The following is an 18,390-nucleotide window of genomic DNA, read 5'->3' on the forward strand; positions in this document are numbered from 1 at the left end:
AAGGAGGAGCTGGACTCTACTGACATCCTCATGCCCTGTACTGGCCTGGCACCCCCATTGCCTGCTGGTTGCTGGGGCTTCATGTTTGGGTTCTGAGCACAGAAGCCAGAGGAGCAGTAAAATATGGAAAGACACCCACAATTTCCCTCCCTTTCCCACTTCTCACAGGGGATGATGAGGAAGACGAGCCTGAGATTCCGCTGAGCCCCCGGCCACGACCACTGGCTGAGCTGCAGCTGAAAGAAAAGGCCGTGCCCATTCCAGAAGCCAGCTCCTTCTTCATCTTCAGTCCCACCAATAAGTGGGTGGCCTCTTAGCTGCTGTTTGGGGTGCTTGAGGGGGCAGGGCACTCAGAGAGGGACATGCCCCTACTCTGGAAAGGCCTCTTTCTCCTGATTCTCTGGACCTAACTCCTGCCTACAGCTTCAGATTGTGTGCCCTGTTTAAAATGCTGTTCTCTGTGGCACTGACCAGTTACTTATACTTAGGGGGGCTGTGCATACTGGCTCCTTTCTGAGAGCACTTTCCAATAGGGCAAGAGGATGAGAAGTGGGAGTCATAGTTCTTATTGGCTTCACAATGTTACACCTTTCAAAAATACGCAGACTATGGTCTTTATGGAGTTTCATCTGTCTGCCTCAGGGGTGGAGGACAGCCGCTCCCATTTGTTAGCGGGAAGCTATGGGATGGTGGTGGAAAATTGGGGGACTATGGGAGAGGGGCCCAGTTGGGAGTTGAGAGTATGGCTGCAGGAACAAAATGAGGGGTAGGCCCCTTGTATGTCCAACCAGAAGGCCACCCTGATACAGTTTGTAATTCACCCCTCTGTGCTGAGCTGGAGGCCGGGCACCTGTGTGCCCAGGAGGGATGGAGGCAGATGAGGCCTGAGTGCCTGGGCTCACAGCTCCCCTGATACCCCTGCAGGTTCCGTGTCCTGTGTCACCGCATCGTCAATGCCACCTGGTTCACCAACTTTATCCTGCTCTTCATCCTGCTCAGCAGTGCTGCCCTGGCCGCCGAGGACCCCATCCGGGCAGAGTCCATGAGGAATAAGGTGATGGCAGACCCACATCCTCTGCCAGCTCAGCACCCCTCCCATGCCAAGTGTCAGCGGCCTGCACACCTCGCCAGTGCCCAGAGTCAGCTGTCGCCTCTATGTGGCTATAGCCTTGGAAGTTCTTAGAATTTAAGCCCTTGACAGGTCCAGCATGTGTCACAGACAGGCTCCTGTTACCTGGTGTCAGTGGTGGTGAAGGGTATAGTAGTGGTGGTGATGCCATTGCTCTGCCCTTCCTCTCCCTGCTTCTCCCTCCGCTGCCCTGTCTCCAGATCCTTGGGTACTTTGACATTGCCTTCACCTCAGTCTTCACTGTGGAGATTGTCCTCAAGGTGAGTAAAGGGTATGGAATAGCCTGCGCATTGAGTGTCCCCAGGCCAAGGATCCAGGCCTGATGTGGCTCCAACTTGCACGCATTCAGATGCTGGGTCTTAGGGGAGAGCAAGAAGAAGGCAAAGAGTGACAGCAAAGGCTCACAGGACCCAGGAGACTAGACAGAGTTTTAGCTGCTACACTGGGAGAGCAGATGAGCAAAGGACTGACTGAGCCCACCTACTTCTCAGGAAAGCACCTACTGTCCGTGAAGGTGTAGCCATTTTTCTCCCATGTCGAAGGCACAACCTGGATTTGTTTTTTGTTCTGAGACCTTTGTTGCCTATGCCTAGAAAACTTTCTCTTTCTAGGGTCTCCAGAGATATGACTGTCACCTTGGTTGGGTTTCTGGCAACTCTGCCCTATTGCACCCAGCCACTCCTTTTCACAGCACATCTCTGCTCATCCATTCTCGAGTTGGACTGATTCACCACCACAGTGGAGAGTCTGGAGGGCAGAGGGGGAATCTGTCTGTGGCTGTGACCCCATAGACTCAGCCTTCAACTCCACAAACAAGGAGGGGGTAGGGGAGCTGCAGAGGTCCATGCTGTCATATTAAATCAACACAGTGCCTTATTCAAGGCCTCAGCTAGTAAAGGCATTGAGCAGAGGGAGATGGTGGCTTCCCTCTGTCCAGGAGGACTTCCTGGAGTTGGTAACATTAGCATTAGACCTGAAATTGGACAGGACTTCATTAGGGAGTGTTAGCAAGGGCAGTCCAGGAGTCCTGAGCAATGACAAATACATGATCAGGAGATGTTTGGGCTATGCTCAGAGGAGAGAGTGGCCCCCTGGGCTGGGATACCACACACATGCAGGAGAGTTCCAGAATCAACAGCTGGGAAAGTGAGTTGAGATAAAATTACACAAGGCCTTGAATGTCATGAAAGTCTTCAACCTATCAGACTTTAAGGACATAATGTGTTTGTGCAAAGATTACTAGAGATTATTAGAGAATAGATGAAAGAAACTGAGAGGCAAGCAAGAAATTGGGGGTGGGGTGGGGGCTGGGAAGGGGTGCAGAGGGAAGAGAGAGTTTGGAGCCTGGTGAAGTCCAACCATCCTTAGCACAGAGGTGACTTCTAAGGAAGCTTCTGGGAAAAGGAGGAATGGTAAATTCCATGGCAGAGAGGACAGTCAGGCTGCCCGTCCCTTGGCTTGTGAGAAGAAGAAAGAGCCATGTTCAGCCTGGCAGAGCTGCCGAGAGAGGCCCTCGGGCATTGAGGACCAGAGCGGCGAGCGGGAAACGCTCTCAGGTGGCAGCGGGACCTGGGAGGCAGGGAGGCGGCTGGTAGGCTGCTTGCCTCAAAAGTGCTCTTCCTGAGCGGACGGAGGCAAATGGCCCTCGAGAAGCCCTTCCTCAGGGGGACATGCTGCGTCTCTCCCCAGATGACAACCTTCGGCGCCTTCCTGCACAAGGGCTCCTTCTGTCGCAACTACTTCAACATCCTGGACCTGCTGGTGGTGGCTGTGTCCCTCATCTCCATGGGACTCGAGTGAGCAATGGCAGGGCCAGCCCTGGGCGTGGACCCCCGCTCCATGCCAGGGCCTCAGAGCAGGTGTCCGTCCACTGTCTACTGTGAGCCCCTCGGGGGGAGGCCTCTCGGGCCATTGCTGGGGGGCAGGAGTCCCTTGGTGTCACCTACTGGATTTAGTGTTCAGAGCCAGGTCCTGAAGACTAGGCAGGGAGGCAGAGAGAAGGCAGACCCCAGCCGCCCCATGGGGAGCACAGTCCTGCTCTGGGGTTTCTCCTAGTCAGATGGAGAGAGAGCCTGGGGTCACCCTAAAGGAAGCCCTCACTGGGCGTGGCTCACAGACCAGAACACTGGTCCAGTTAGCAATTGGTGGCTTCCTCCTGCGCAGGACACACAGGAGAAGGGAGGCAGGAGACAGCAGTGTTTCCAGGCAGAGGAGACTGGAGACTGGAGGTGGGTGGAGGGCTGGAGCCAGCCACCCCCAGCCCCTGCACCCTCTGCCACCTCCTCCAGGTCCAGCGCCATCTCAGTGGTGAAGATCCTGAGGGTACTGAGGGTGCTCCGGCCCCTCCGGGCCATCAACAGAGCCAAAGGGCTGAAGGTGAGCGACAGCATGGGGCGGAGAGGAGATGTGGGCCTAAACCTGGGCGTCTCAGCCCAGTCGTGCAGGGCACCGACTGCTCCCTTTTGTGTAAAGGGGATAAAGGTGGGGCTGGGGCATCCCTCCCACATCTCCCAGCTTCCAACTAGCTCCCAGCACCCCCAACAGGGATAGCAAGGTGGGTGGCGCCGACCTGGTCCCCACCTCACCGCCCCCTCCCCCACCCCCTGCAGCATGTGGTGCAGTGCATGTTCGTGGCCATCAGCACCATCGGGAACATCGTCCTGGTCACCACCTTCCTGCAGTTCATGTTCGCCTGCATCGGGGTCCAGCTCTTCAAGGTGAGCCCCACATCCCTGGCAGCCTCCCCTCCCTGCCCCAGCAATGGTGCATCAAGCAGGAGATGGTCTGTTTCCTCACCCCCCTAAGCAAAAGGAGCGCAGTTTGGGGGCAAAGCTGCTTGGGTCTAGACCATTGTCCTAGTTGATGTTCCGTCCGGTGGCCGCTGTGCTGCTGCATCTGCTGTCTTCTTGGTTGTGTGGCTTCTCCCCGAGAACCACGAGGGGGCTGCATCACCCCCCCATTGTGACCCTTGGCCCCCTCCTTCCATCCTGCCTGGCTTATCTAACACCCCAACCCCATCAGTCAGCTGGGCTCCTGCACCCCAGGCTCCGGGCCAGTGTGTCTGGCACAGCTACCAAGAGCTTCTGGAATGTGAGTCCATCGTTTTGCCAGGAGCCTTCTTTCCCGGGAGAGTGGATCTTCGGTTCCTCTGGGAACTAGCCCTCCAGGAAGCCCCTCCCACCCAGCTATCTTCTGATGCCTCTGACTTTCCCAGCATCTGCAGGACCCACTGATGTCTGGGTAACACTGATGCCCTGGTGGGGCCCTTTCCTGACTGTGGGGGCCAATCTGCTCCTGCCCCAGAGCATGAGCATTTAAATCACCACGATATAACTGCTGTCAGACTTAGACATGCGAGGGCATCATCTTATAATCATTCATTTATTCGACATTTAGAGGACATTTTCTGCCAGGGCCTTGCTAGTGCTCAGGGGGTCATGAAGCCCACTTCAGAAGTCCCCCCACACTGCCCTGGGTGCAGGCGCTAGGGTAATGCTCTGCATATGGCCCTCTCCTCTTGGCCCCAGCCTGGGCTGCACCTGCCCCCCCACCCCTGTCCGCTGCCTCCTCCGCCAGACTGGGGGCCAGGCAACATCTGTGTCTGCTCATCCCTTTCCCTGGCACCAGCCTGGGACCTGGCACGTAGGAACCCCCAAGACCCCTCCCCGAAGAAAGGAAGATGCTCTTTGGTCTCAGTGCCCCTTACAGGCAAGACAATTGCCCTTCAACACCCCAACTTCCTCTGCATTTTAGTCTCTTATCAAGACCCCAGTTCCCACCCACACAGATAATAGCAAAAAGTCCCATACAAGTGGCACTTGGCATCACATTTTGGAAATTTAGCACCTGCAGGCCACACTCAATCAGAGTTTAGCTTTGCTTGCCACATTAAGTGGGGTATTTGATTTCAGAAGCCCAGAAACCTGCCCAATGGCAGCTGTGTTTCCTCTTGCCCACCTTCCCCTTGGCCCCACAGCCACCAAGGGTGGGGTGGTAGGAAGGTGGGGGCAGCCAGCCTCCCCTCTTCCTGGCTCCGTGGCTGAGTCGTTCTTCCCCTCTGGATCTTGAAGGGGACAAGGCCAGGATCTGTGGGTTTCCAGCTGAATTTGGCCACATCAAGACCTAGTCAACCGCACCCGTTGTTCATACCAAATCTGGGGGGGTCCTCTATGTGATGTAGATTAAAGGGGAAATTGCTCTGTCTGAAATCAGCCTGGGGGAGCACAGAGCCCACCTACTCAGGCCCTGGGGTGGGGGGTGCAGCCCCCTGTCGACTCCCAGACATGCTGTCATCAAAAGGCCACGGGCTCCGCCCCACGCTCCTGCCCCAAAGCCACCCCCTGCAGGAGGAAGAAGGTGGGAGTGGGATGACCCCACTCTGAATGCAGAGGCCCAAGATGACCTCCTGTAGCAGTGGGGGGCAAGGGGGAGCAGGGGCCAAGGTGCAGTCGTGAGTCCATGCCCAGACCCAGCCTGGGCACTCAGTGATGCCCCCTCTCCGGGCTCGTAGCATCTGAGCCTGGTGGGACAGGCTGTGGGGTGGCTGAGGGGTGGGGGACAGGGAAAGAGAAAGACAATTTGGGGGCACCGCTCTGAGGGGAAGAGGACAGTCTCCTCCTTCCAAACGTCCTGCCTCCCCTTCTCCTCCCACCGGCACGGTCACTCCCTGCCATGGCCCACGCTTTCCCATCCTTTGCCATGACATGTCTCCCCCTTCCTGGGTGCAGGGGAAGTTCTTCAGCTGCAACGACTTATCCAAGATGACAGAAGAGGAGTGCAGGTGTGCGGGGTTCTGCCAGCTGTGGTGCACGGTGGGCGGGGCCACCAGGTGGGGGGCAGTGGGACCCTTCAGACTGGGAATCCCGGAATAAGGAGGGATGTTTAGAGAGGCTCCTTTCCTTGGGTAACTGTGGGGTCCCCTCTCGTCCTGGGTCTGGACCTTCACATCCCAGCGCCCCCACGGCCCGGGGCCCAGAGGACATGTTGCCAGGTCCTGAATGGTGGGGAGGAGGCAGCCATGGGCTGCACACAGAGTGACTGGGCCCCCGTGCCGCAGGGGCTACTACTACGTGTACAAGGACGGGGACCCCACGCAGATAGAGCTGCGTCGGCGCGAGTGGATCCACAACGACTTCCACTTCGACAACGTGCTGTCAGCCATGATGTCACTCTTCACAGTCTCCACCTTCGAGGGGTGGCCTCAGTGAGTGAGGGCGGGCTGGGACCGGGGCCAGCACTGGCAAGTAGGGGCAGCCCCACTGCTCCGCCCCAGGCCTGTGGCAGGCACTCACATACCCCACCCCCTCCGATGATTTGCAGGACTGGGGGCTGATGGGTTACTCCAAAGGGAGCCTGACCAAGGGCCTCGGGTGAGATGTACCCCAACTCCTCTCTGCCCACATGGGGGAGCTCTGTTGATTGACTAGGGAGAGATGGGGCACCCCATAAAAAGTCAGGCCCTTTCCAGGATCTCTTCCTGTCTTTCCTAACTTCTTTGCCGTCACCTGGCTGTTCACAAAGCCCCTTGGCACCCCATGGCAGTGGGATAAAGGCCCCCTCCTGGCCTGGCTCGTGGCCATGGCCGTGTCAGCCCTGCCCAGCCTCCCTTCTCTGCCTGCCCCAGGCTTCTGTACAAGGCCATAGACTCGCACACAGAGGACGTGGGCCCCATCTACAACAAACGCGTGGAGATGGCCATCTTCTTCATCGTCTACATCATCCTCATCGCCTTCTTCATGATGAACATCTTCGTGGGCTTCGTCATCGTCACCTTCCAGGAGCAGGGGGAGACAGAGTACAAGAACTGTGAGCTGGACAAGAACCAGGTGCGGGGCCTCCCGCTGGAGGTGGCAAGCAGAGCCCCACAGGCCCCTGTTACCTGGGCCCTGGGGTCTGGAGGTGACAAGAATCCTGGGTCTGAATGACCCCAAACCTCCATTTGATACCCGAACCAAGCCTCCAGGCGGTCTACCCATCTCCATCCATAGACAATACAAGTCGGGGGCTGGGGTCTCATGAACCCTTACCATGCCCAGGGACAGGACGCCATGCAGAGCCCCTGACCTGGGCTGGAGCCATGTTGGACAGGCTTGTGATAGCTCGGGAGGAACTCCAGGGCTCGACGGGACTGCTCTCCCAAATGGTCCAGCAGAGGCCCTCAGTCACAGACTCCAGGGTGCAGCTGCTCCCGGCTTGCTCAGAACACAGGGTTTCTCGAGTCCCTGGATGTGGGTATGGAAGGGAGCAGGAGGAGGGTCCCGGGTGCTGACTTGCCCTGTGTGTGTAACCTCAGCGCCAGTGTGTGCAGTACGCCCTGAAGGCCCGTCCACTGAGGTGCTACATCCCCAAAAACCCCTACCAGTACCAGGTGTGGTACATCGTCACCTCCTCCTACTTTGAATACCTGATGTTCGCCCTCATCATGCTCAACACCATCTGCCTAGGCATGCAGGTGAGGCACCCCAGGGACCAATGCCCTGTGATGGGGTCCAGGGCAGGGCAGGGTTCCCAGATACTTTTCCTAAGCTCCAAGGGAGGGAGGTACCAAGGGAGGTGCCTCCAAGGGAGGCAGAACTCAGTACTCAGAGGAGCCGACCCAGGCCTCGCCAGGCACTTCCAGTCTCCCAAGGAGGAGGTGGAAGTCTCCCAGAGGCAGTGCCATCAGCAGGAGGTGGCACCACAGGAGCCCAGCAGCAGAGGACAGAGAAAGTGCTTTCTCTGGTTCTCTTGTGCTGTTGCAAATCTGGATGGTTAAGTTGGCCGGTATTTGGCTCCAGCCCAGAGAGAAATGGAGTTCGAACAGGGGTCTCTCTCGGGAGCCCAGCACCCTTCCTTTATGGCATTGTCACAATTCGCGCCATGGCTGCCCAACATTACTTCAGCATCTGAGCCCTCGCGCCTGGAAGAATAGAATTGCATGGCTAGGCCCCCTGGCATGCGCACTTAAGGCACATCCCGCCACACATCCACACAAGGCCAGGTGATGCAGAAGGCTCCGGACAGCAGGCCCAGGCCAGACAGAAGATCTCTAGTGATATGTCCAAGCTGGGCAAGAGAACTGGGTGTTCCCGACAAGTCAGAGTGGGGTGGGGACAGGCAGATCCTTCTCAACTATCCGGGGAGCTTTTGTAGAGCAAGCGGGGTTTTCATTTCATCGATTTTCTGAAAGAGTGTAAGGGAATCCTTATAAGGAAATAGATTAAAGGAGGCTGTAGTGGTGAGCAAGGTGTTGGCTCTGAACCACCTCACCATCCTGGGGGCCCAGCAGACAGCTGGCAGGGGGAGCCCAGCTCCCACCTCTAGTTGGTCATGCCAGCCCAGGGTTCCACTCTCCTAATCCTGTCCCCAAAGGACTCATAGAGCCTGTCCCACAGTCCTGCCTAGCAGAACCCCCTGCCCTGTCACCCCAGAAAAGAGATGTAAATGAGCTCTGCCCCCCCACAGCAGAATGTGGAGCTAGGGCGCCTCTGTCCCTGTGTCCCCTCTTTGAGGGGGAGGGGCTATCCATTAGATGTGGTAGAATTCAGGGAATTGCTAAGCAGACACCTAGCTTTCTGAAAGTAAAAAAGTGAGCATGGGTCCCAGAAAAGGGGGCACCCCAGAAGAGACTGGGTGAGCCTGGCCACTCAGCCCCTCTCCTGTGCCCTTCACAGCACTACAACCAGTCAGAGCAGATGAACCACATCTCAGACATCCTCAATGTGGCCTTCACCATCATCTTCACCTTGGAGATGGTCCTCAAGCTCATGGCATTCAAGGCCAAGGTGAGTGTGGGGGCCACAGGGCCAGATGAGCAGGTGGGGCCAGGTGGGGTGGGGCCTTCTCATGGAGCACCCCCACAGCCTCCTCCTGAAGGGCCTCATCCAGGACTTCTGCCCCTAACCTGTGCGCCCCCCTGCCCAATTTTACCTGCAGACTCAGGGCAGGCAAGGTGTTCAGACTGCGAGGGAGCGCCCACGGGGGTGGGGAGTATCTTGCCACACCCTGTCAGATCTGCACTGTCAAGCCCCAGACAGGACTCCAAGGAGAGGAGGAGTCCATGTGGACCAGGACCCCAGATTCTCTCCCTCTCCCCCAACTGCTTTATGCTCTGGAGGAAGGGAAATAAAGAACCAAAGGGAGGGGGTTTCAGGGTGGGCCTCATGCACCCCACCTAGGCCTGGCCCAGGGGGTCCACTTTACCCGGGGCCTGCCACTGCCCTCTGCTGGCCGACAGAACCCCTGCCACCCACAATTCAGCGGGCCCCTCCCTTTCCTTCCCAGGGCTATTTTGGAGACCCCTGGAATGTGTTTGACTTCTTGATTGTCATCGGCAGCATCATCGACGTCATCCTCAGTGAGATTGACGTGAGTGTCAGGCAGATGAAGCTGATAATGGGGTGGGGTTGAAAGCCCTGGTTTAGTCCACAGATATCTGGGGGGCATCCACTATAAGTGAGCATGGTACCCCAGAAGTTCCTAAGATCGAAATGAGAAGTGGTGGCCTCTGCCTCCAAGGGGCTACAATCCTGCAGAGCAGACAGATAACTCAGACTCTAGGGAGACATAATGAGTGTGCCAGCCTGTCATAGCAAGAGCTGTCCTGGAAGGGCAAGATCAAGTCTGGGAGGGTTGGTCAGGGAAGACTTTCTGGAGATGGTGTAATCTAGAGTGTTGTAGGGAAAGAAACATGCGTGCAAAGGCCCTGTGGTAGGATCACTTGTGCTGAGTCTGAGAACAGAGAGGAGTCAGGGACCAGATTTCCCAGGCCCTCTAAGGCCATGGTTACAACCTTGGGTTTTATTCTGAGAGATGGGAGCCATCTGGAAGGTTTAAATCTGGTTTGTCTTTAGTTCTCAAAGAATCAATCTGGCTATGGAGTTGAGAGTCAGCTGTAGGGGGCACAGGGCTACTCAGGGGGAGCAGACAGAAAGCTATTTCAACACTCCAAATAAGAAAAGGTGGGTGCAAGCTGTGCAGGTGGTGAGAGGTGACCAGCATCTGGGTCACTTTGGAAGGCTGAGCTGACAGGTTTTGTTGATGAGCTTGACTGGGGGAGGGGAGGGGAGGACGGGGAGCAAGGCTGAAGATAAGGGCTTTTGCCCAGGTGACTGAGCTTCCACTTCCTGCAGTGTAGAGGTGCCAGAGGCTCAGGTAGGACCAGAAATCAAGAGTCCTGCTGTAGACACAATCATGAGGAGGCCTCCAGATTTATGAGGGCTTCTCACCTGAGCCACAGAGGCTCGGATTTGTGAGTCAGGGGTTTAGAGATTAGGTCAGGCTAGAGCTTTAAGCCTGAGACTCATTTAAAGTTATGGGGGTGGATGGGATCACCTCAGGGGAGGTATTTAGGGAGAAAAGCTCCCAAGGCTGAGCCTTTGGACATGCCAGTGTTTAACGACTGGAGAGATGAGGCAGAACCAGCAATCAGGACTGAGAAGGAACGGACCACCGAGGACCCAGGCACAGCCTGGCAGGGCCAAGCGTGGCTTAGGCTGCAGGGGTTTCTCGGTGGGTAGGGAGGCCGGTGGCATGAGCTGTGCCGGGACTCCTTAGGGACAGCTCATGAGTGGGTCTCCAGGAGGGTGACTGGGTGCCAGCAGTCATGGGCATGGGCTGAGCCTGAGTGGTCCACATCAGCTCAGTCTCACCCTGGAGTCATGCCTGGCGGCCCAGAAGCCTTGGAGAAGGGGTGAGCTGCCAGGAATGGTGTGGGCCGGGGCCAGCACACTGGGCAGTGATCCTGTGAGAGCAAGGGCGTTGTTGAGATGTAGGCCCTGGGACCCTGAGGGAGATGGCCCCGGACCTGGACCAACAAGTGGGACAGAGAGTATGCGGCCCTGGATGGAGTGAGAAACAGTGCAGGACTGGTTTTACCAGGGGAAGTGAGAGGAGACAGGTTGGAGGTTTCAGCCAAAGAGGTCACGGTCAAGACCTAGAAGTCAAGCCCTCCAGGGGTGACCTCAGTCCGGGCTGCCCTGGTGCCGGGAGGGACCACAGGGGAGGAGACACTTGCTCATCTTTCCCAGCCCCCCCACCCCCACACACACCAAGGCTGCAGTGGATTCCAGTGGCAGAGGAGGGGCAGCCAGGGACAAGCCCCAAAGCAAGGGCCTCATCTAGGTGAAGGTCTTCTTCTGCACTTTGCACTGTGCAGCGCTAAGCACCTTAGATTGCCAGCCCAGGATGGGTGAACCTCATGGGTTGATGGAGGCGGGGTTGAGGGTGATACTGGAAACTCCTGGCAGCTGAGAAAACATCTGGAGTCTGCAAGAAGCCTTCAGCCTGAGACTCCAAAGGGTTGAATCCTGGCTGGGCACAGCACCTTCTGGGGACTTGGCTGCCACACTGGATGTCTGGGGGCTGAAGGGGGCTCGGAAATCCTGCTCACCCCATTGTACAGACCAGACAGTGACAGACAAGAGTTCCATCTGCCCTGAACCCAAGGGCCAGGGTTGGCTGGAGGTGGATGGTTCTGGGCAAAATGTGTGTGTGTGTGTGTGTGTGTGTGTGAGCATGCGTGCACAAGCGTGCACATGCGTGCACACACATATGTGCAAATTTCCATTCACTATCAGTTTTTGCTGGGAAATAGCATCCCGAAGGCCCCGTGGCTCCAAAGCAGCATTTCTAGCATTTCTAATCAGCAAGATCAGAAGAAAGAACTCTAAACAGCCAAGATAAAAAGCACATGAAAGATAGCTATTTCTTGCAGTCCGGCTGAGCAGGGACCCTGGATGAATGGAAGCAGGCCCACAGTTCCCTTCATGGTGAAGGGTCAGAGGAGGCCGGTGGCTGTTAACTTGATTTTTAAGAGAAACAGACATTTCCTACCTATAAGTTTGCATGAAGTCATGTTAAGATTGATTTCTATTCCCAAAAGCGGGGTGGCCCTTTCTGTGGAGACTTTCTGCAAGGACAGAAATGATCCGCTCTGTCCAGCACAGTAGCCACTAAGCCACACATGTCTGCTGGCCACGGAAATGTAGTTTGTACAACTGGGGACCTGGATTGCTCACTTGACTTAATTTTCGCTGCGATTCAAATAGCCCCATGTGGCTAGCGGCTCCCCCATTGGCAGCTAACCGCCATCTGGGGTGCCTTTGAGCCTCCAAAGCCAGGCTAGTCCTCTCCAAGCCAACTTCATTGGGTTATTATACTTTTTGTTAAGTTCACCGTGAGATCCTCATGCACAACCAGGATTGAGAACGAGTGTTCCAGGGAAAATCTGCCCCAAAGAAATCTGTTTGGTGAAAAACCAGTACTGGGAACAAGGCCTTCCTCAAATTTTGAGAAAATGAAACAGTGACGTCCCCTGGCCTTGGCCTCCAGAACAAATGGGGCCTAAGGGGCAGGCTCACCGTAAACGGGAAGACATGTGTCCACAACCCCAACACCTGCTCTCCAGGAGCTTGGCCACTGACACGGAGGCCTGCATCTGGCTCCCAGGCCGGGGGCAGAGAGGTGTCTGCTGTGGGGGTCTCAGGCTCCCCCAGAGGACCTTTGCCCCTGGACGATGGGACTTCTCTAAGGGCCTCAGTGGCACAAGGGAGCTGGCTGGCACCCCTGCACTCAGGGAGAGAGAGGTGTGGACCCGCCCATCACAAACCAGTACTTCCCACAGTGCCCATTCGGGTGACCCCGCCTTGCATACCAGCCACACAGGGAACCTGATCCCTGTCAGCAGCAGACACCCTTTGGAAAGAGAAGGGACTTATCCATGTCTGGTCTTCCCTCTTCTTCTTATCCCTTGTCCCATTCTGTGGCCTCCCTGTTCCAGAAGCTTCATCCTCATCCCCACCCACTCCCTGCCCCGATTGGCAGCCACTTGGGGTCCCCATACCCTGCCTCTGCCTTTTTTCTCTGACTCTTCTGTGTGTCTGTCCTTTCTGACCCCTCTCCTCACTGCCTTCCCATCGTGTCCCTCCTCCTCTCTCTCCCCCTCTCCCCCACCCCTCGTCTCTTCTCTCCACAGACTTTCCTGGCCTCCAGCGGGGGACTGTATTGCCTGGGTGGAGGCTGCGGGAACGTTGTAATTCCAGGCTGCATGGGCCTGCCCGGCACACCCACCCGCCAGCGCTCGCTCGGCCCTACAGCGTGCATGCTTAGGCCTGGCCACTGCACTGCATGGGGTGCTCGGCACTCAGGGCCCCCTCCCAGAGCGGCCCCCTGCAGGGTCTGAGCTAGGGCAGGTCTGGGGCTCTGTAGTAGAATGTGCATGGATATAGCAGCTTTGTCAGACTCCTGGGAAGTGGGGCTAGGGGTCTTTCTGGCACCCTCTCTGCTGAGGGGAATATCCAGAGGGGACCATGGTCGCTGCTGCAGGACCTTGGTCACAGTTGACTGGCACAAGGCCATTGGGGACACAGGAAGCTCCGTGGGGGCTCTCCCCTTCCAGAGTTATCCTGGTGTCTAAGGCTCGCACAAGGGCAGAGGCTGGCCTGGCTTACAACGGCCGAGGGCAGGGCCGGGTGGTAGGGAGTGGTTGTGTTGAATGGACATGGACGGCAACAGAGCAGCTGAGCTCTAGGGAGCCTTTGCACCCGGGACGGGGCGGGGGGACACAAGGGGAGAGACTGGGGATAGCTCTGGGGTCCTCAGTCCATGGTGGCTTGAGGAGGTGAGATGAGACAGGAGGTCCCAAAAGGGCAGGCAGTGGGCTTCACCCCAGGTGGAATCCCTGCCATTGCTCCTGAGAATGGGCCCCCGACACCGCTTGGTGCTCCATGACCATCCTCCCCGTCCCAGCTGAACAAGCCCAGACCCTGAGCCCAGGCTGGCCACAGCCAGAACCCCTGTCCACCATGGACATCTCCCCAACACTTGCCCCTTCTGCTCCGCCTGCCCCCTCCCCTGCTGGGGTGCTGCCCCCGACTGACTTCTGGGGCTGCTGCCCCGCAGGACCCAGACGAGAGTGCCCGCATCTCCAGCGCCTTCTTCCGCCTGTTCCGGGTCATGAGGCTGATCAAGCTGCTGAGCCGGGCCGAGGGGGTGCGCACGCTGCTGTGGACATTCATCAAGTCCTTCCAGGTGCGAGCGTCCAGCTCACCCCTCAGCCAGGCCTGGCCTGCCCATGCCCCCAATCACTGCACTTACACGGAAAGGCTACTGGGGACGTCTGCCAGCCCTGGGGGCACCCTGGGGGTTCTTGGGATCCCTGGAGAGCAGGGAGAGCTGCAGGGTAGACGTGGGCAATGGCACTGACCCTCCCTCCACCACCACCCCCAGGCCCTGCCCTACGTGGCTCTGCTCATCGTGATGCTCTTCTTCATCTACGCTGTCATCGGCATGCAGGTGAGAAGCCGGTGGCCTAGCCACAGGTGGACGTGGCCAAGTTAGATGGACATCTATGGGCATTGGAGAGGTCAGCATGCAGGCTGGACTCTCACCCTCCCTACCTCCTTCACCCTGGCACCCTGGGGTCCACTGAAAGTTGGTTGTACAGCTAATGCCCAGGTGGCGTCAGTGCTGGTCAGGTAGAAGCAGTTCAGGAGGGCGGGGAGGGCTTTCACCTGCTGATGGACAGTAGGGGCTGAAGCAGTCTCTAAGGCCCCTGCTTGAGGTGGTCATCCTCCCTGGACTGCCCCTCCCGTAGCAAGTCCTTTGCTATTAGAAAAATGGGGCCAGGGGCTTCCCTGGTGGCACAAGGGGTTAAGTCTTAGCACAGTGAAGCTATCTGCAGCCACTTCAGCACAAGTTCGATTCCTGGCCAGGGAGTTGACCCACATGGCGCAGCACACCTCTTCTGTCTCGCCCACTGCTCCTCTCAGCAGTGTTTTTCAGTGGATCCGCCTGTTCTGCTACCCCATCTGTCTCTGGTGAACCCTATCAATCATCACACCTCTGGCCTGCACCCCAGGTCTTGTATGCATAAATAAATAAATCTCTAAAAAAAAAACAAAACAGAAAAACGGGGCCACTCTCTGACTTAAGAGGAAGCACCTCACTTAACTTCGAAAATAATCCAATTTATTTGACTTCTGGTCAGACAGGCCTAAGTGAAGGGGATTTGAGGAGGTAGGGAGCAGTCAGGTGGGAGAGGGCACCAGGAGCCACGCTGAGGGCAGGCTTGTACCTAGTGCCAAAGCCAGAGTCCATTGTCATGCACAGATGTTCGGAAAGATCGCCATGGTGGATGGGACCCAGATAAACCGGAACAACAACTTCCAGACCTTCCCACAGGCTGTGCTGCTGCTCTTCAGGCAGGTGTCCCCACCACCCTTGCCCCAGCAGGGGGACCCTGCTCTACTCCCCAGCGGGGGCCCTCCTCTACCCCCACCCCGTGGGTCTGGGCTGTGGCATGGGTGTATAGCTTGTGTAACCACCCAGGACCATGGCTCAGAAGGCCGGCTGGCCATCTGGATGGGCTTTGGAAGGCTCTGTGCTCGCCACTGTGTAGCCAGTGCCCCTTTGTAATCATTGGTGAGTGAGGGGTCCCACATGTTCATTTTGCACTGAGTTTCACAGACACTGGAGCCAGTCCTGCGAGACATGAGAGGAGCCTCCAACCTCATCCCACAATGCAGGAGATAGTCAAATTTCCCCCAGGCGAGTGGTGAGGCCTCAGTGCCTCAGTCAGCACAGGGCTCCCTTGCTGTCCCCCCCAGTGACTTACGTCACAAATTAATAATTTTTCCCTCCGTCCAAGAAATCCCTTTTCTGTAGTTTAGGTCCTGCTTATTGCACCCCACAGTGGGTAGAGCGATGGGGTTGCAGCACAGTGGGGAAACTGAGGCCCACCTCACACTAAGCTGCTCCGAGAACCAGGGGATCTGACTTCCTACTTCTGGGGGAGCAGCCTTGGTCATCCCCCCTCCCTGCACACTCCTCCCACCAGGCAGCAGGGGTCCAGACGGGCCACTCACTGGTGACCAGGCCAACAGCAGCCTCTCTCTCCCAGGTGCGCAACAGGTGAGGCATGGCAGGAAATCCTGCTGGCCTGCAGCTACGGCAAGCTGTGCGACCCCGAGTCGGATTACGCCCCAGGCGAGGAGTACACGTGTGGCACCGGCTTCGCCTACTACTACTTCATCAGCTTCTACATGCTCTGTGCCTTCCTGGTGAGGGGCCCACGGCAGGGAGCAGGCCCAAGGCTCAGGCAGGGCCACCTCACTCTCCCTCCTGACAGCCTCTATGTACCCAGGAGTTGTTGTCACAGGCACACAGCAGGCTAGGGTCATTTGGGGTGTAACTCGGTTTCTGGGTGCTTTTTCCTGCTCCCGGAGGGCTCCAAAAGATGTTACTTCAATCAGTAATCAAGTCCCTCCATAGGAAGGGACTTCCCATGAAGCCAGCTGCCCCTCACTATCCCTTGGAGGAGAAATTCGCCCACTGTGAGGAGGCTGAGCCTTTGAAAACAGGGTCCCTTGGAGGGTCCCCTGGGGTTAGAAGCACGAGACTGGAGACTCGAGTTGCTGTCCATGTGGAAGGCAGGGCCCTCACTCCTCCAGTGTTTCTTTCTTGGGATCACTCGTGACTGAGGATCTGGGGTGTGCCTGGGTTCAGGGCAAGGCCTAGAAACCTCAATAAGAGGTCCTGGAGAGGCTCCTCAAGTACAAGAGGAGTCCGTGCTTGAGCAAACCTTGCCCTTCAAAGGACTCTACCGTGTGCTGGAAAGGCAAAACATGACAGGGCATGTCCAGGAAGACATGGAGGGTGAGAAGCCATCCCTCTGGGTTGGCGGCGAGGGGCCGAGATAGGGTGAACTCCCAAGAGGGCCCTGCCTGAGCAAAAGCACCGAGGTGGACAGGGTTGGAAGGGAGGAAGGGGTGGCTCAGAAAGACTGGACACAGAGCTCAGGCACAGGGAGCCCTGCAGCTCACACCCTGTGGGCACCTCGCAGCCCCCCACGCTGGCCTGGCATCACTTGTCTTTTGGTATTGGGAGTTCTCTGCTTGCAGATCATCAACCTCTTTGTGGCTGTCATCATGGATAACTTCGACTACCTCACGCGGGACTGGTCCATCCTGGGCCCGCATCACCTGGATGAGTTCAAGGCCATCTGGGCAGAGTACGATCCGGAGGCCACGTGAGTCTGGCCCACAGGTTCTATGTGGGGCCTTCCCCGCATGGCCCATCCTGCCTTCCTAGATCCTGTCTGCATGTCACTAGGGCATCTCTCTCCATGTTAATCAGAGAGCAAGAGCATCTTCCCACCTCGGTTATCCAAAGTCCCAGATCAGAGGGTTCACATTTCTCAAGACTGGGATGGATCACACAGCAAAACCCCTTTGACTTTACTGGGACATGGTCCCCCAGCTTCTGCTTGGACATTTCTAGGAGCAGGGAACACACTACCTCACAGACGCTCAAGGCCCTGGCTATGCAGAATATGGTAGCAGCACCCCAGACTGCTGCAAACTTAGAGCCCCAGCCCTGGCGCACACTGACTGAGTCAGTCTCGGGCTGTTAACCTGGCCACCGGGCATCCTAGCACAGTAAAGCCTGGGAAGCATGGTTCTCTGTTCTTCCAGAAAGGATAACAAGTTCATGTCTGGTGATTGTTTCCCCTTGTCAGGCGCTGCGCTAGCATCGCATGCGTCATCTCGTGTGATCTTTGCAATAGCTAACAAAGGCTCCTGATTGTCTCAATCTCCCAGATAAGGAAACTGAGGTGCAGAGAGGTTGCATATCTGGCTTAGTCATACAGCTTGTTAGCAATGAGCCAAGGTCCAATTCAGGCCCCTCTTGTGCCCTCAGCAGCTGACTCACGTGTTCACATCATGGATATCCAGATCTACCTGCTTCTAGCACCCACGCATGAGTTCTAACTCTGTCCCCTGGAAACAGGCAGGAGATAGTGACTCTTTCTCACAGCCAGCCCATCAGAAAAAAAAAGGAAGTCAATATGGTCATCCAAAACCATTTTTTCAAGCCTCTTGCTTTGGTCGTTCCCTTATCTGCTGCTTTATGTCCATTCTGGGGAATTTTATGGTCCCAATGAAAATGTGGTTATCAGCTCTGGACCCATCTCTGGAGGTAGGCTTCCACCTCCCTTGACCTATACCTTCTACTTCTATTGATACAACACAAGGGTCCCTAATTTTCTTGATCAAAAACCAAGGAGGGCTCTGCTATGGGGAACACGAGCTCCAAATCCCACATCTGAGGAAATGCTGGCCTCTATCTGCCAAAAGAAAAGGAGGCCCATTCCTCGTGTTGGGTAGTGGTGAATCCAAACATTATCTCTTTATATACATTCTTCCACTTTCTGGATATGGCTGGAAAATCAGGAATTATTCCTCTGCCCCCTTGGCTCTCCTTCCGTTGGCCCATTCTCTGGG

The 18,390-nt window shown here is 56.7% G+C and overlaps 1 protein-coding gene across 1 annotated transcript in view; it reads left to right on the forward strand.

The window, feature by feature from the left end:
• The window catches only part of CACNA1S (calcium voltage-gated channel subunit alpha1 S), a gene marked incomplete at its 5' end in the record, with an annotated part of 59,154 nt that overhangs the window by 32,754 nt on the left and 8,010 nt on the right, over positions 1 to 18,390 (forward strand). The window contains 18 exons of the mRNA XM_084245540.1: positions 169 to 301; positions 925 to 1,054; positions 1,330 to 1,389; positions 2,819 to 2,925; positions 3,418 to 3,505; positions 3,739 to 3,846; positions 5,857 to 5,909; positions 6,186 to 6,332; positions 6,753 to 6,954; positions 7,422 to 7,580; positions 8,782 to 8,892; positions 9,392 to 9,475; positions 13,083 to 13,139; positions 14,009 to 14,137; positions 14,336 to 14,401; positions 15,218 to 15,309; positions 16,008 to 16,167; positions 17,008 to 17,135. Of these exons, the coding sequence (XP_084101666.1) occupies positions 169 to 301; positions 925 to 1,054; positions 1,330 to 1,389; positions 2,819 to 2,925; positions 3,418 to 3,505; positions 3,739 to 3,846; positions 5,857 to 5,909; positions 6,186 to 6,332; positions 6,753 to 6,954; positions 7,422 to 7,580; positions 8,782 to 8,892; positions 9,392 to 9,475; positions 13,083 to 13,139; positions 14,009 to 14,137; positions 14,336 to 14,401; positions 15,218 to 15,309; positions 16,008 to 16,167; positions 17,008 to 17,135 (2,014 nt within the window). The remainder of the gene's footprint in view (positions 1 to 168; positions 302 to 924; positions 1,055 to 1,329; positions 1,390 to 2,818; positions 2,926 to 3,417; positions 3,506 to 3,738; positions 3,847 to 5,856; positions 5,910 to 6,185; positions 6,333 to 6,752; positions 6,955 to 7,421; positions 7,581 to 8,781; positions 8,893 to 9,391; positions 9,476 to 13,082; positions 13,140 to 14,008; positions 14,138 to 14,335; positions 14,402 to 15,217; positions 15,310 to 16,007; positions 16,168 to 17,007; positions 17,136 to 18,390) is intronic.

The sequence above is a fragment of the Talpa europaea genome (assembly GCF_964194135.1).
Source record: "Talpa europaea genome assembly, chromosome: 10".
Taxonomy (NCBI): Eukaryota; Metazoa; Chordata; class Mammalia; order Eulipotyphla; family Talpidae; genus Talpa; species Talpa europaea.